Source organism: Vicia villosa, linkage group LG3 (genome assembly GCF_029867415.1).
Source record: "Vicia villosa cultivar HV-30 ecotype Madison, WI linkage group LG3, Vvil1.0, whole genome shotgun sequence".
NCBI lineage: Eukaryota > Viridiplantae > Streptophyta > Magnoliopsida > Fabales > Fabaceae > Vicia > Vicia villosa.
In genome coordinates this window covers 46,677,816-46,695,808 of record NC_081182.1, presented here as the reverse complement: position 1 = coordinate 46,695,808, position 17,993 = coordinate 46,677,816, and the positions used below count along the sequence as shown (strand labels likewise).

The 17,993-nt window shown below is 33.2% G+C and overlaps 2 protein-coding genes across 2 annotated transcripts; one reads left to right on the top strand and one right to left on the bottom strand.

Annotated features, from left to right (window-relative positions):
* Window positions 1-423: 423 nt before the first annotated feature.
* LOC131657989 (uncharacterized) lies at window positions 424-3,663 on the top strand. The gene is made up of 3 exons (XM_058927330.1): window positions 424-635; window positions 2,655-2,968; window positions 3,059-3,663. Exons 1-3 carry the CDS (start codon window positions 424-426, stop codon window positions 3,661-3,663), a joined length of 1,131 nt encoding a protein of 376 aa, XP_058783313.1.
* Window positions 3,664-12,346: 8,683 nt separating this feature from the next.
* LOC131661280 (uncharacterized) lies at window positions 12,347-16,752 on the bottom strand. The gene is made up of 8 exons (XM_058930755.1): window positions 16,527-16,752; window positions 14,976-16,240; window positions 14,796-14,886; window positions 14,522-14,679; window positions 14,383-14,434; window positions 14,154-14,233; window positions 13,964-14,057; window positions 12,347-13,868 (listed from the first exon to the last, which is right to left on the bottom strand). The coding sequence occupies exons 2-8, from the start codon at window positions 16,116-16,118 to the stop codon at window positions 13,330-13,332; spliced, it is 2,157 nt and encodes a 718-aa protein (XP_058786738.1). The 5' UTR covers window positions 16,119-16,240; window positions 16,527-16,752; the 3' UTR covers window positions 12,347-13,329.
* Window positions 16,753-17,993: the final 1,241 nt, after the last annotated feature.

The following is a 17,993-nucleotide window of genomic DNA, read 5'->3' as shown; positions in this document are numbered from 1 at the left end:
TTAGCATGTTGTCGAAGTCTGTTCACATGTTATAGTCGAAGTATGTTAGACTTGTTAGCATGTCGAATTGAGCTTGCTTGTTATGCCAATTGTTTAAGTTAGCTTGTTCCCTAAGTTAGCTTGTGTAATGAGTCTGTGTGTAAAATCCCATTAGTTTAGTGTGATAGTTTTATTATAAATAGCATACTAGTATCTCATCATTGCACACTGCAAATCCTAATTAGGGTGAGAGAGGTTATTTATTATTCTGTAACACTTGCAATCTTATTTTAAAGAGAAAGTAAAGAATAACATTTTATAACCAATTTCATTGTGTTCTTCTTGCTTCCCCCTTTCCTACCCTTGTGGGTTTCTTTACAAGAAAAACAAACTTATTATACTTTGTTATTGGCATCGATTTCACAACAAATTAGTACGGTGAGCATGGAAAAGAATGCCATCAACAAAGTATGCGATTGCAAACTTCACTGGAGTGAACGATTTCGGCCTGTGGCGCTTGAAGATGAAAACCTTACTAGTTTAGCAGGGTTGGTTAAAAGCGTTGAAGGGAGCTACAACCATGGACGCTGCGTTAACGGAGAAGGAGAAAACGACTATGGTAGAGAAAGCCCACAACACCATCTTATTGAGCCTTTGTGATAAGATTCTCCGACAGGTTTCGAAAGAGACGACGAAGAAGAGTTTATGGTCGAAACCCGAAAGTTTGTACATGACCAAATCGTTGGTCAATTTCCTCTACCTGAAGCAAGCTTGTATTCATACAAGATGAGTGAGGACAAGTCTTGGTTGAGTAGTTGGATATGTTCAACAAGTTGATTCTTGATCTTGAAAATATCGATGTCAAGATCGATGGTGAAAATCAAGCCCTGTTGCTGCTGTGTGCTTTGCCCATATCACATGCTCACTTCAAAGAAACTCTATTGTATGGAAGATAGTCTCTGACATTTGAAGAAGTTCAATCAGCCTTGTATTATTAGGATTTGTACGAACGAAAGGAGCATAAGCCATCTTCGACTAGTGAAGGCCTGTCGGTTAAGGCGAAATTCATAAAGAGAGATGGGAAGTTCGACTAGAAGAAGGGTAAAAGTTAGCAGAAGTTTAATAGTCGTGATGCATTTGGTATTCGATGTTATCACTTTAAGAAGGAAGGTCATACAAGAAAAGTGTGCCCTGAACACCTGAAAGATCATAAAGGTAAGGATAATTGCAACACAGCCATTGTTCAAAATGATTTCGACTCTGTCATATCCCAATTTTTTATCCTAAGATCCCACTTCATTTGCATTAAATTTAATCATGATCATCATTAATCATCTCATATAGAAATCATTCATGCATCATCACTAACCCCAAAAGTACAAGAGACATATGTTTGTTTGCTTACTTCTTTCACAAGGTAGGTGTATTGGATCAAGGAGCTCAAGTAATCAGGGATTTGTGAATCTCAAAGTAATCCAAAATTCTCATAGATCAAGTGATCTCCCTTCATCAATATTCAATCTTAAATGTGCCTCAAATCAAGATCATCAATTTTTAAATTCATCTGGTGCACAAATTAGGGTTTTTTACCTAATCCATTGGAAGGGTTGACTTTTGGTTAAGACATGATCTCTTGCCTTAAAATATGATTCAAAGGTCCTTAAGTACTTCATTACAGCCCATTCATATGGTTCAATTGGATAGAGGAGGTTGATTAATTGATTTTGAAGAAATTGCAGTTCAATTGGTAAAAGTCAATTGTCCAAGAATCAACTTTGACTTTTGGTATTTTTAGTCAAACATGGACTTTTAAGGTCAAAGATCATGAAAATATGATTGTTAGAACCAGTTGATCAAGAAAAATCAAGTTACTTGCAAAAGGGGCATAAGTGGAGAAATTAAAAATTTCACTAAGTCCACAAATTTCATGTTCAAGTGACCTACTTTGAAGGCTTGTAACTTCTTCATCAAGCCACCATTTTTCATGCCCAAAAGATCTAATTGAAGATGATATTTCATATTACAACTTTTCCATAGGAGATAAGTTCCAAAAAATGCATGGATTGGAAGATATGGATTGATCAAAATAGAGTCTCAAAGTTGTAAAAGTTCCAACACTTAGAAAAAGTTTTAAGTGTCAAAAAAGCTTATTTTTTCCTAAGTTGGTAGACATTTTTCTCCTTGATCCAAGTTGAATCTCTTCAAGTGCTCAACATGAAAGTTGTAGAGGGTGATCTAAGCTTTCTAAAAATTCCTAGAGCGTGAATTTATCATGTGTGAGTTAAGAGAATCGAATTTGAGAAAAAGGCACCATGAATTTGTATTAGAGGTCCATTTACATGTTCATGAACAAATCCAAACTAAGGCCATACCTCTATAAACCTTTCTTCAGGCCTACATTACCTCTCAATCTCACCATAATCTGATCTTTACACAAACATTTCATGCATTACACAAGTGTTAGAAGTATTATCCAAGCAACATACCACTTATGGATCAAATTGAAAAAAGTCTCATATCCAAGTACATAAAGCATGCATTTTCCAACTAAATCTTGCTTTAAGCATGGTGATTAAGATTTTAAGCTTGCAAACACTCCGCCAATGTCCTTTGGATAATGACTTGTTCCATTCTATAGAAAATGTCAAGAAGTGAAAGTTTGTTTGTCAAAGAAGGGTTAATGCTGATAGAGAGCTTGGTCTCGAAGCTCTAAAGCAGAAGGAGATAGTAGATTTTCTAAAGACAGTTGGGCTGATGAAGACAGTCTCTGAGCTTGGGCCTTGCTATACAAAATTGGTCAAAAAATTCATTGTGAATCTCTCTGCTGATGTTAAAAATGAAGAAAGTCAAGAAGAGTATATGAGGGTGTTTGTTAGAGGATTATGTGTTAAGTTTTCTCCAAAGGTTATTAATGCATATTTTGGTAGAAGCAAGTCTGCATATTATGATGATATTCCATCTTTGGATCAGATTGCCACGAAGATTACTGGTGGGCTAGTGAAGGAATGACCCAAGAAAAGTGGTATTCCTATTGGGAGCTCAAATGTGAAATATGTTATGTTGAATAGAATTGGTGCAGCAAACTGGAAACCTACAAATCAAAAATCCACTATTACGTTAGCATTGGCCAAGCTAATTTTTCAAATAGGAATAAAGGCCAAGATAAACTTCAGTGAATTTGTTTTTGAGCAAACAATGAGGCATGCTGAATCATTTGCTTTAAAATTACCAATAGCCTTTTCTTATATTATCTTAGGTATCATCTTAAAACATCACCCTGATATTATGAATCAAGGATATATTAAGGGTAAAAAGGTCTTGCCTTTGACTTTTAACAGGAAGCTGTTTATTGGAACACGTGTCCCAATCATTGTAATGCCTCAACACAAAAGTCAAATTGTTAGTGGGAGTTTCTCTCATATTTCCAAAGCCATCAGGAACAACTTGCTTCTTGAATTAAATGAAATCTCTACGGCTCTTCAAGAGGCTATTACTACTTGTATTACCATAAAGGAGAATGTATATGAACTGATCAAAACACTGTCCAAGAAGAAGGAAGATGACAAGGCAGAAGAAATACACAGAGAAGAGGAAAAGAAAGAGTATTTTTCAAGTGATGGAGTAACTGAGAGTGAAAACGAGGAATCTGGAAGTGAAGAAGAGGAGGACAACTCTGAAGATTAAGCTTTCTGATGTGGTCAACCAGGATGTGCCACACATCTGGTCTAACATATGGTGTCTGATGTAGCTTACCGGTAATTAAACAACATCTTTTTAATCTTCTTTTCATATGTATTTGTTTGCCCTTAAATGGGTACTTTTTATTTGTATTGGTGATGTAACTATAACCTTGATTTTCTCTACTGAACCAAGTATCACCAAGTGTTGAATGTCAAGTACTGATGTTCTATCATCATGTTCAATATATATGCTACTAGTTAAACTTGTGTACATGCTAACATACTAACCTATGTGATGACATACCAATATTTCGAAAGAATATCTTTGCCAAATTCTGGAAAAGGGGGGAGTAATGGTCTGTAGGGGTAGCTCTTCTGACTACTAACTACTGATTGTGAGTGAGCTGATCTATGACGTGTTAAGTACTAACTGGTACTAATTGTTCTAGTTTTTTGGTATTTTGTGGAAAGCACACATGTTGAAGCATCTGGCCTGAAATCTGGCCCAAATATGTGTCTGTGTTGATCTGGTATTTGACTATTAACTATTAACTATGTGTGCATGAATTACTAACCTATCATGAATGATTTCATGTTAATTTCATGGGAGCATTATGTGTCAACTGGCTGATGTGTAGAAACTGTTTTGCTACTAATCTAACTTCTGCTGCTGCAAATGTATGATCTGATGGTTTTTTATTTCGTTGCTATTGATGTTTGGTATGGGAAATCTTGGTACTCAATTGTTTTATATTAACTTTATGGGAGCATTATGCGCCAACTGACTGATGTGTAGCAATCGTTTTGCTACTGACTATATGTTGTTGCTACTCTAACTTCTGCTACTACGGGTGTATGCTCTGATGGTTTTTCTTCCGTTGCTGTTGATGTGTGGTATGGTAATTCTTGGTAATCAGTTGTTTTGTGCTTGAAGATTTATTTTTCCAAAATCTTCCAAAGGAGGATATTGTTGGTCCTTTTGGATTGGCTGCATTATCCAAAATAACATGGAGAATGTTTAAGTTGTTTCTGGTGTAGAAAGGACACATGTTTAACACAATGTTCCAACATGCATGCTGCAACATCTGGCCTCTTACAACAGACAGATGGTATTGCAGTATTGGTTCTGATTTGTTCTATCTAATATTCCATCTACAAAAAGATCTATAATTCATCAAGAAGAGTTAATTTGGATGTACATGTGCAACATGTTGAACATGATGCTTCATGCGTGCACTAGAACATTTGGACCTTGTCTGTAGGACAAGATGGATGTTGTTTGGTATGAAATTTATGATTCAGATTCAATAAGATTTGTTACATATTTGCTTGCAATGTTTATGTGATTTGTTTGACACCTGTGAAGATCAAATCAAATTTAAATGGAGATTTAAATTTGAATTTGAAATATAACAAATCATAAATTTTGTTGGAGATTTTCATGGAGCGTATCAAATCCAACAAATTTATCTATTATTCTAGACAAATTTAATTCAGATATCCAAGGATAAAAATCCCATAATACATTGCTATATAAGGAGACTCAATTCTCATGTTTAGGTGTGATTTTTGTGCGCAAGCATTAGGTTCTTTGTGCTAGGGATTTTGAGTATTTTGTTTCTTGTATTCCATGTTAATGTCATCATAAGGATTAGTGTTGAATCTCTCCTGTACACCACTCTATGTTTCAGTAACTTGGCATAGTTGTTGGTTTGTCTTAGTTAAGTTGTAAATTCAACAATCAATAGAGTTGTTATTGAAGTTGATCACTAGAGGCTAGTGATTGAGAGAAAGTGAGAGGAGTTTTCATATTTAGGGAGAGTCATAAATAAAAAATCACTAGGATTAGGAAGAGGAATTGAACATCATAGGGGTTGATGTTCCTATAAGACTAATTGTACTGATTTGAAGTAGTGAATTTCCTTTCTTAGGTAGAGTGCCCTCTAGGCGTAGATGTGGTTTCACCCATGACCAATATCTTGTGTTAGTTTATTGCTTTGTGCACTAGGAAATTAATGGTTTTATTGTTGTCATATAGGTATAACTTGTTGGACCCGTTGTTCCAACATCGTGTCTAATATCTGTCCCCCCAAGAACATAATTTCAGGTCACTCAGTTCTAAGCTCAAAATTCCTAATTCCAAGATCAATCTTCTCAATTCCAAAAAGAATCAACGAATGATTGAAAAAATATTGTATCATTTATCAAAAAACTTGAGATCCGAATAGGATAAATAACTCAATAACTCTCACAACAAGTTCAAGTAAATCCCCCAAGCAACATTGTTATTAATTCTAGAAATCGCAAGAGTGTCAATGTTTTTACCACCATATATAATTCAAAAATAAAAACTTCCAAAATCAGAAATCAAATTGCCCTATCCGCAAAGATTAAAAAGGGAAATGATAAGAAAAAGAATTAGAAGTTTCACAACAAGCGTATGGGAGTGCTTTAAGCCTCACAATTAGAAATCCCATACATTATATCAATGTTACTTTTGTCGCCACCATAATTCAGAAGGTAGATGACTCACATAAAGAAACAAAGGAATGTGGCACACAACCTGAATTAATAGAAGTTGATATAGAAGTTCTAGAACATAATATAACAACTAAAGATGTGAAGATGCAAGAGGAAAAGTAGTATGTTGAACATCACAATAAAAAATCACCAAAACCATATATAAGACTTCCTTATCCTTAGAGATTTGGAAAAAACGAGAAGTTTTTTGAGAAATTTCTTGAGATGTTTAGGAAACTTCAAAGCAACATTTCATTCTTTGAAGCATTTGAGAAAATGCCCATGTATCAATAATTTATGAAAGATATAATCTCTATAAAGATAACAATGGGAGCAAGTAATCTTAATTAATAATTGTAGTACAATACCACAAGGTATGGAAATCCCCATCAAATGAAAAGATTATGGATCTATCACAATTCCATGCATTATAGAAGATAAAACTTTCAAAAAGGCTATAATTGATTTTGGAGCTAGTGGTAGTCTGATGCCATTATCAATCTTTAAGAAGCTCAGCATTGGAAAAGTAAATGACACAAGAATGACTTTAAAAATTGTAGATCGCTTCATAAAGCATTCATATGGGATAACGAAAAATGTGATGGTTAAAATTGACAAATTTAGCTTTCCAATTGACTTTGTGATTGTGGATTTCCTAAAGGTGAAGAGATACCTCTCGTTCTTGGTCGACTGTTCTTTCTTACAATTAGATGCAATATCAACTTACAAAATTGTATTATCACCTTAAGTTTTATTTGTAAGGAAATAACATTAAATATGCCAAAAATCAGGAAGTAAGAGGAAGACAGAGAGAATAGTTATTAAGTAGGCATGATCAAAACTTTTGTCAAAAGCCAAATATAAAGTCTACATCCAAATCTTTTTTCAAGAATAACATCTCAAATGGTGTCATCACCACCACCTCCTCATCCTATAAAAAAAAGACTCAAAAATCCATTCCAAAAGCGAGGCGAAAAAAGAAAAAGTGACATCAAAGTAATACTATAGAAATACATAGTAGCCTACTACACAAAGTGGCATTTTATCTCTTGGAAAAAAGGCGCCCTTGTATCGAAAAGGAAAATTAATGATGTTTGGAAGATGAAGTATCCACTCTAACATGAATGATGAGACCTCAAGTTAATGACGTTAAACAAATTCTTCTTGGGAGGCTACCCAAGAGAGGTATTATTACCATTTATTTAGTTTGAGTTTTACATGATTAATTAAATTTAAGTACAAGTGTCATGTTAACCAAGTCATAAGTTCAGTAGTGTGTGATCTAGAGGCATTAGTATCGAAAAAGAAAATCAATGATGTTTGGAAGATGAAGTATTCACTCTAACGTGAATGATGAGGCGTCAAGCTAATGATGTTAAACAAATGCTGCTTGGGAGGAAACCCAAGGGAGGTATTATTATCATTTTTTTGTTTATGTTTTACATTATTAATTCAATTTAAATATAAGTATCATGTTAACCAAGTCATACGTTCATTAGTGTGTGATCTAGAGGCATTTATAGTTTATTCTTTAAAAAAAATTTAAGAGGGTCAAACGCGTATAGAGTGTCCAAACACCCTTTTCGCCTAGCTAAGCCCCTATAAATACGTGTATAGATCATCTAGACGTTGTTTTGTCCTAAATCTTCCTTGTCAAAACTCATTTAAGGTGTAGTGACACCTTTTCTGCTCCAAGTGCTCAGAGTCTTCTGAATCTACTTCGTGAACCATGATGAACTTCACCATGATACTTAAGATTTTTCTTTGTTTTATTTTTGTTTTAGTTTAGCTTTATTTATATTTTTACTTTATTTATATGTTTTTTTAGATTTGTATTGTTATGTGATGATTCTTAGTACAAATTGTGATTGTCTAAAAAACCAATCAAAGTAGATATTTTATGTTCATATGTATGTCAATCTCCAATTAATTTTTTCATATTTTTTAAAAACTCTAATTTGGTATTATTGAGCTATTTAGACAATTTAGAAGGTTCACTGAAACAAATTGTGAAGCCACACCAAGCTTGATATGCTCTATAGATTGTCTATCCCATACCCAACATAATGAGAGACATAAGAAACCAAATACTATATTCATGATTGAAAGATTTTTGTTAAGTATTACTTATTAAGATCTTGTTTACATTCTTATTTGATTTCAATTGTGATGTTTATACACACCGAGGAAAGTTATTCCTTTTAGCCTGAAGTCTTTCAAGCTAATATTTTTATTTTTATCCTTTATATAGCCCCATTAAGCATGTTTACTGTTTGTTTGTTTTTAACCTTAATTTACAATTTATGGCTATACATCCTTACCTTACTTAGAGTTAGGAAGGTTATGTTTCAAAGATATAATCTAATGTAAGTTTAGGGTTGATGTTGGAACAACAATCCATAAGTTTGGGGTGTTAATTTAAAATTCGAGGAAATTAAGTTCACATGAGTTCATGTTGAAAAGTAAGTGAGTTGAAAAATCAACTGACTCGGAGAAGAAAAAAAAGAATGGGTGACTCGAAAAGTAAAAGTTGAAAAACCAACGAAAAAAAGAGTAAAAGACAAAGAGAAAAAAGAAATAATAAAGAAATAAAAAGGTTGAAAACTTCAACTAAGCCATAAATTTTTTTTACTCGGTTGCAGAAGAAAGAAGTATCCTAAATTTTTTTAAATTAAACATATTCAATGAGAATAATCCATCTAACGTCAAGCTTTAACCTACATTCCAAATATATTCTACCTGAGCCCTAGCCCCATTGTAACCTAAAAGACCTCATAAAGCGTGTCATTACATGTTGTTATCTGAATAGAATTTATTCAAATATATATATATATATATATATATATATATATATATATATATATATATATATATATATATATATATATATATATAATCCATATTGAGAATTTTTTGTGAATAAACCATAAAAACTTGAGAGACTTGGTGAGAATGTGCAGAGATATGGGAGTCGAGATAATATCATTAACTGGAAATGCAGAAGATCGATCAAACTAGATAAAACTATAAAACTTGAAGTATTGGTGAAATAAAATTACAAAAGAGTAAGTGAAGTATGGAACCAATAATACATGTTTTACTAAAGTTGGTATGTTAAAAGAATTTGTTTCAAAAATTGCTTGAGGATAAGCAACAAGTAAGTTTGATATTGTGATTAGTCACCCTTATTACTAAGTTGTATCCAAGTATTTACATCAATTTCATAACTATTTATTGTTTATAATAGTAAATTAAGCAAATTTTGCTATAATAGCTTACAAATTAGGTTTCTAATGATTTAAAGATATTATTTCTAGTAATGTGCCATTTTGAAAAGGTTTAACTTGTTTTGTAAGTCTCAGGAAGTCAAAGGAAGGGATAAAAAAGGAAGGCGGCGGATTTTTAGGAAGATTTACAAATTCTATTTTCAACGCATGTTACATTATGATGTATGTAACTCTTACTGAGGCACGACCGACGACAAATGAAATCTAACATCCAGGGCAACAATTCTCATGAATAATTCAAAGGCTAAATCATCTATGGTCTATAGCATATTCAAGCTTATGTATGTGTGTATGAGGACGTCTAGCCAAGCATACATACGCGTCTGGACCATCCAGAGGCCTGTGTTACTTCAATTGGTTCTTGTGATAATTAAGCATTCAATTCTTTTTGGTTAAATATTATATGTTCTTAATGTATTTTACTCTCTGATAAATTGTAAACAGAAATAAGATTACTTGTTAGAAAGAAATTTCTATAGGTAATATTTGATAGGAGTATTCTTGATAGTTATCACCTTGACCTATAGATAACACTCTAAAACTGTTTTGTTCATGTTAATCAAACACTTAGTTTTATCTGTAATTTACTAATATCCATAAAGAATTAGTTTAAGACTAAATGTTTATTCACTAAGGAATCAAGGACGAATAATCTAGAAAATCAAAAATCATACAGAATAGAAATTGGTTATAACAAAGTTAATTTAAGGTACTATGGAGATTCAAGATCATACTCGCCTCTAGCATATTTCACCATATTAATTTCTACACCATTAAATTTACTATTTTATTTATTGTTTATAAACAAACCAAAGCAAAAACTCTGATCCTTTTGTTCCATTGAAACTTGGCACAAACCATATAATCATACATAGTCTTTGAATTTGACATTCAATACATCCCGATATTATTACTTGCATGATTTACTATACTTGCTAAATTCACAATCAAAGGCATTGGGGTTTCTCCCCTTCATGATTTTATTTGGTGCCTATTGGTTATGTTAAGGTTAAATATTTTTGTTTAAATACTTTTGAAAAATAAATTGCCTATAAAGGATAATAGGTTCAAATGTCAAATTCTTAATCGTAATTTGTTGATGTGCGTAGCAAGATGTTGAAAAACATAAATGTTACATCTATTTTATAGAGATTTACATCTATTTTTTTATCATGAGTTTTTTTTGGTAGTGCTTGATATACTATTTTTAAGTGGTTGAATATTTATAACACATTGACATGTTATATTTTTGATCATGTCCAATATTTATGTGGTCTTTATGTTATAAATTGTCAAAAGAAAAACATCATCTTATATAGTTGACATTCTCTCTAATATTGTCATTTTTAATAGTATCTTATCTAGTCTTATTATACATCTAACACATTATATCTCTGCTACCTTTTTTATTTTGTTTTCATGTTGGTTCTTCAATGTCTAACGTTTCGCCTCATACAATATTGTTTGTCTTGTTGTTGTCCAATACAAGTTTTCCTTTAATTTGAGTGGTACTTTCATGTTGTATAAATCATTTGAGGTCCTCTTCCATTTCAACCACTCAATTTAAATTCAATAATCTACATCTTATTGTATTTCTTTATCGTTTTGTATTATGGATCTATTGGACAATCTAGGGAGCTCAGGAAGTGTCAATGAACCTTTAAGTAATTAGGATATGAGTCACATCTCTTATATAAAACATTTTATCCATTTCTAATCGATATAAGACTTAGTCAATCACACTTGAATCCCAACAATCTCTCACACAAATGTGAGACATTCACATCATTAGCTTTGATCTATCTGTGGAGGAGTCTGGGGAGAGACACAAATTTTAATAAGTTAAACATTCAGAATCCAAAAGACATTTACACCACATATTCACTCAAAACTTTAAGATAACAAAGGTATGTGTCACCTCTTTTATATACTCAACATTTCGTCAATTTCTAATCTATATGAGACTTATCCACTCACACTTGAATCTCAACAAGATTTAACACTATATCATCTATAAAAATAAAAAATGCACTGTGGTGCTAACTCCATGTGTTCTATAAATACATCCGAAACAAATAAAAAAGTAAGGAGTTATAGTTAAAACTTGTTGCAATCTTATTGATATAGAAAAATCGTCAAACTATCAACCTTATGTCCTTGCTCTAATCAAGTCATCCTTTTAGGTATCAAATACCCACATAAAGTATTACTTGTTAAAGGTTTAAAATTCTAAATGTTAAAAGTTTAAAATTCTAAATGTATAAACATATTTTTACATACACCACATTCGCACTGTACCTCTTACCATGTTAATGCTCTTTTTTTAGACATAAATGTTACTAGTACTTCTTAACTTTGAATTTAAAAAAAAAAACACTATCCATCTCTCATAAACTTATTTTTCAATAGAAAATTAGTACTGGCCATTGGTTAAAGTAAAGCGTTCAACTTATTTTGACTTCTTTATCTAAAAATTAGGCCAACCATTTCTTAAAAAAGAATCCTCATTTTAGTTTAAAATTTATTTTGAATTTCAACCTAAATCCACACATTGAATAGTTGGTAGGCAATATTCCATCACCATTATGTCTCCAAGTTCATGAATCCCTATTTGGTTAAACAGATGAACTAGCACTATAGTCTATTTTATTTATTTTATCTTTCCTAATCACAATCTTAGAAACTATTTAGTTTCTCAGATTGCTTTCTAAGTTCATGAATCCCTCATTATGTTAAAAAATGATCTGGAAAGATACATTTTCTTAATCTCCAACCCAAGATACTATAGCACATGGTTGAATAATCATGTACTCAAATTATTAGCAATCAAAATAAGAATTAATGTAGTTTTATTTTCTTGGTGACTAAAAAAAGCTATCATTATCATACAATGAAACTTCTATTTCCCTCAACCAAAAGCCAAGCAAATAAAATACTATTACTTACACGGACAAATTACAAATTTACATTAAATTAGTAATAAGAACCAATATAGTTGTAGCTCAACTAATCAAAAGTGATGTTGGCCTAAAATTGAGACCATGTACATGTACAGAATATTTTTTGTTAGTGATAATAACATTTGGCAGAGAACTACACAAGTTGCCAAAGATTTCGAGCCACTAAACAAATCATTGTTTGTGGAGTATCATTGTAGCAAGCAATAGGAAGCTAAAAGCACACCTATTCATAGCAAAAATGACCCTTTTGTACAAATGACCAAAGAAATCACATGAATGGCAAAATTGGCAGACAAAGAGATTCACCCTTTAGCATTTTGATTGATCAAGAGTGAACTTGAGCCACCAACCAACTCTTGAAATCTCAACCTTTCACCTTAGCAACCAAAAGGGTGTTCAAAGGTCCCACAACATATCAAAATTTTCTTCTTTAAGGGCCCTTCCAGGTTTTTCAACACATGACTTTGCATCTCTTTTAGGGGCCAGCAGATTCTTAGTGTACCAAAAGCCAATTAAGACTTTAAGATCAAGACAAATTCAAACTTGGCCATTTGTTAAGCAGAATAGTGTCACCACTAGTCATTAATCTCAATAGTCTTGATGTTCCTGCACATGGTTTTGACCTCAAACTGCTTTGTTACCTGACGCTGCCCGATTTGACATCACTCTCAAGCCTCCAAAAACTTTGGATCTGGATTCCCCTCACTTCAAACATCGTGCAGTTACACTAAATTAGTTTAAACAATCTCGGCCAATGATTTGAAGATCTTTAACTGCGCCACATAGTTTACAGCAGGCCAATGATTTGAATATCTTCAACTGCGCCATGTAGATGCAGCAGGCGTCCAATAAAATAATGAATCTTGATACTTTTTCCCAACCTAGGAAAAGTCACACTTCAATTCAAACCGGTACAGGTAGCCCGTAATTTTGGAATGATTTTATCCTCCCGTCCCAGCCTGCAGTCACGATAACCATACCCCAGGCGTGAGCGCGGTTGGTGCTCTTGCAAGAAGATTTCAAGAACTTGTATTCGGAGTTGTGCATAAATGATGTTTTTTTAGCCTTGGAGCTTGAAACAGGAAGCTTCTCCTCAGGCCAGGTAGCAGATCCCTTCGGAAAAGACTCCAAGAAATATTCTTGGCCTAAAGAGAAAGATGCAGGTGGAGTGGAGTGTAATTGTAGAGCAGCTCGAGGTGATTTTTTATCCGAGACATTCAACTGTTCATTTTCAGTAACTTGAGGTTTCAAACCATGCCAAGGTACTGCAACGGATGCATTTGAGAAAAACCGCTCACATGACCTAATTTTCTTAGATTTCGTGGCATTAGACTCTTCCTGATCAATGTTCCATAGATATACATTTGAGTCCTCGCATGCGGATAAAATATGTTTCCCGTCTGAAGTAAAGGATGCACACATTGGACTCCCTGTGTTGAGGCCTGAAAATAAAATATAAGGAACCTTAGTGACAGAACATATAATGAAGAGGCTACTGAATCAATAACAAGTATGTAGGGATTCAATGGGAACATACTTTTGTATTTACAAATCACATTAAGCCCATCAAGGATTCTAACTTGTGAATCAGCACAGGTAACCATAACTTTGTTCGAGTCTTGAGGAAGAAACTGAAATAAATAACATATCATCAGTTCACTGAGACATTGTGAAAATATAGATAATCACAAAAATGTTACTTAACACAAGAAGCAAAAGCAAAATACCTGAAAGCCCAATATCCCTCTGCCAGGAAGTTTCTTTTTACCAATTAAGCATAGTTGAGAATCTAACTGCAAGTGATTATCTGGTTCAACCAAAAACGAAAAAAAGATGAGTTAAGGACCTTGCATGAGCCTTAAATGATGTTGTAGTTAAATGAGTAAGACAATCACAACATTTAAATATAAATCAATTAACGTTTTGAGGTATACTGAATCTTGTTAAAGATCATACCTGATATTTTATAAAACCGACAATTTCCTGCCAAAGAACCAACAATCCCTCCCTGTTATGCATCATACTATTCAAATGAAATCATTTCCTTTATAGCATATGTTCAAAGTAAATTGAAATTGTTATTTTAAAATAATACCTGTCCATCGGGCCGATAACATACTGCAGTCACTATATCTAGGACATCAGTCCAGTCAACAACCTGACAATCAGGAATTTCCCATATTCGCACTTTCCCGTCTATGGATCCGCTAATGAAATAATCTTCATCCACAGGATTGAATTGTATACATGTCACTGTACAACACCATCAAATACAAATATATTGTGAGACAAAATGTTATGATCAAACAAATTATGATAACAATTGAAGAAGCCTGAAAAATCGGAATAGAAATGCAACAAGGGCGCACCATAATTACTGTGTGAAAACACTTTCAAGCAATGCTCATGATTCACTTTCCATAGTCGGACAGTTTTGTCAACCGACGATGAGAGAAGATACTACATAAGATGAAGAACCGATTAATTTTCCATTAGCTTCGTCTATATCATTAAATTAAACAACTTAATGGTTAACAACATTTACTCACATTCTTCTTTGACCAAGATAGATCCAAAACTTCACTACTATGACCACGGAACTCGTGCAATGGTTTTTCCAGCAACCGGAAGATCTTAGGCGGGAAAACGACACAAGCAGAATCTGATGTTTTCCTCATGCTCTTCAGTTGGTTAAGTTTTTCCTTATCCATAAACAATGGTGTCAATTGAGAAAGATTATTCACCGTAAAGTAAATGCATGAAGGGTCAATTTCTGGAATGTGAATTTCATTACATCTATCCTCCTCAACTACTTGCCACACACGAACTACACAATCTTCTCCGCCAGTGGCTAGATACTGTCCATCGGGACTGAATTTCATTGTCAAAATTGAACCTTCGTGCGCTTGGATATCTTGCCTCAAGTAAAGTGAAGAAAGCTCCTTGGTTTTTTTCTTACTTTGACGGACCTTTACTTTCTGAAGCCTACACCCTGACCCTGAGACTGACATTCTCCCTTCTCCTCTCCCATTATGATCATCGCCTTCCCCTTGTGTATCAACCATGCACGTCATCGATCTCAATCTTCTTAACCAACCCCTTTTCACCCTATTTAAGATTCCAGTAACCGCATCACCATCTGAATCCTCAAAATCTCTACCTACCATTCCTTGAGAAGGAGACACCCCCGAAACATTAACATTCACGGAATCCTCAGATTTCCTAGCAACCACCAAATGATCTGAATCATCATTCACCTTCACATGCTTCTTTTGTTCCTCCTTTTTATCGACATTAGTCCCTACTCCTATCTCCAAACTTTCATTTTGACATGGTAAGTTATTACTATCCTCCTCTGAAAAACTCATACTAGAGCAACAAGACATCAACAACCGACTCGAACTAAATTCCTCTTCACAACCACTACTTCCTCTTACTCTATCTATAATCTCTTCCTTCTCAACATCCAATAAATTTTCAACAACAATTCCATCTAAACTCATTCCCATGCTCTTCATAAACTCCCCTCTTCGCTCCCTCACACTCCTCGGTCTCCGAATCCACACATCATAATCAAAATCAACAGATACACTTCTATCATTATCATCATCAGAATTTGCATACCCAATTGACAAAACATCCTCTTGAGCATCAAAAAACTGACAATCCTCATCTCCACTGAAACTACCCATAATTATCAAAGTTCAACCCATGAAAATTGAAAAAACCCTTCAGGGAAACAACAAAACTTCAACCACTTGGAACAAGTCAAAATCCAATTTTTCTCTTCAAACGAAGCCACCCAGATCATAAACTATACATAATAAAAAAAACAGCACAAAAACCAATATCAGCATAAAACAAATATAAACATTATAGTACCAATTTAAACTAAACTAAACCACACAACAAACAGAATAAAACAATTTAGTTAAACAAATAGTAAACAGAAACCAAGAAATTCAATCCAATCCACATAGATCCCAATCCATACATAAAAACCATAAAACCAAGTCCTATACAATAAACAAACATTGAAGGATAAAAATAGAAACGAAACGGTGAAAAGAAGATAGAAATGAGGAAGTGTGGTTACTTACACGTTGCAGAACATGGTAGTTTGGAAGAGAAGAGGAATAAAAAATGGGAAGGAGTATGAAGAAGAAAAGGAGAATAGAAAGAGGACATGTGTAGTGTGTGTATATATGGGTGCGTGTGAATATACTGTTACAGTGGAGAGAGAGAGAGAGAGAGAGAGAGAGAGAGAGAGAGAGAGAGAGAGAGAGAGAGAGAGAGGTGGAAGATGAAAAATCGTTGGTTTTTAATGGAAGAAACGAGAAAAGTTTGGTAATAAAACAAGAGTAAAAGAAAAATAAAAAGGAAATACTAAAAGGTTTGTGTCTGTTTGGAGAGCAATGTGTCTGTGTGGGTGCAGTGTAGGGATGTTACGTGTGCGCGCATTTTATAGTCAATAACTCAATATAGAATAGTTGATTGAGATGAAATATAATAAATAACAAAAAATAATAAATCATTTAAAACAAAAAGATATTGAAAATGAGACCGTTAATATGGGACGGTGGGAGAAATTTACAATTTTTCTTAAGAAATATAATAGTGTGCAAAATTAACTTATAATAGTGACACATCTCGACTAAGTCTATGTGTTCGTATTAATTAAAACAGAAAAATAAAAATTCTTAAAATTGATCAAAATCTATGTTAGAATAACTAGAAGAACTCCACTTTTTAGGTTTGAATTATCTTAGATGCAAATTATTTTTGTGTTGAATTAAGTTTATGAATGAACAGTGAAATTGATCTTCTTGAATTAATTGATTGCAAAATTGAATACCATAATTTAAAAAAAAAATGAATTTGGTATCTATCTCATTAAAATCCTTGCTAAAAACTTCAAAAGGATAAATATTGTTGAGGGAAAAAAATACATAACTAACCATAAAAGAAACAACAAGGAAAAAAAAGATAATTTGACAAAGAGCAACGTCAACATAATCTTAATTCAACAAATCCTAATATATTTCAATTAGAATGCAAATTGGGGCATAAGCTAACAAAAGCGACATATTATTGTTAAAAGTCAATAAAGAATTGTTGTGATATAATTCAAGTTGTGTAGTCAAAGTCTAAGTTAATTAGGGTTTGTTACTTAGTATATAAGTTAGTTGTATATAAATAGACATTATGTAATTCAGTTTTTAACATTCAATAATATTAATCTTTATTCTTTATTATCTCTCTCTCCTCACTAAAAGTGCATCACGTACTAACAAATTGGTATCTAGAGCTTTGGTTAGATTATTGATTGTGTTTCCAAAAATCACACGTCGGTGATCATGTGTCCGGGATCGTGGGTAGTTTAATCAATTGCTGCAAAGATGAATGGCACCAATGGCATTCTAAATTCTCTTTCAATCCTTGACAGTAAAAATTGGAACCAATTGAGCAAGTTGATGAAGTTTTTGTTTGGTTTTCATGAAACCCATGAAGTGGTCAATAATGGCATCCCTGAGCTTGCTGACAACACAATCGATGCTCAGAGAGTC

Excerpts from the sequence above, each read along its gene's own strand:
- LOC131657989 (XM_058927330.1), top strand. The coding sequence starts at position 424 with ATGGAAAAGAATGCCATCAACAAAGTATGCGATTGCAAACTTCACTGG. Across the intron at positions 636-2,654 it reads CACCATCTTATTGAGCCTTT|GGTTAATGCTGATAGAGAGC; the intron begins GTGATAAGATTC and ends TTGTCAAAGAAG. Across the intron at positions 2,969-3,058 it reads GATTGCCACGAAGATTACTG|CAAACTGGAAACCTACAAAT; the intron begins GTGGGCTAGTGA and ends GAATTGGTGCAG.
- LOC131661280 (XM_058930755.1), bottom strand. The coding sequence starts at position 16,118 with ATGGGTAGTTTCAGTGGAGATGAGGATTGTCAGTTTTTTGATGCTCAA. Across the intron at positions 14,680-14,795 it reads GTTTTCACACAGTAATTATG|TGACATGTATACAATTCAAT; the intron begins GTGCGCCCTTGT and ends GGTGTTGTACAG. Across the intron at positions 14,435-14,521 it reads GTTATCGGCCCGATGGACAG|GGAGGGATTGTTGGTTCTTT; the intron begins GTATTATTTTAA and ends GATGCATAACAG.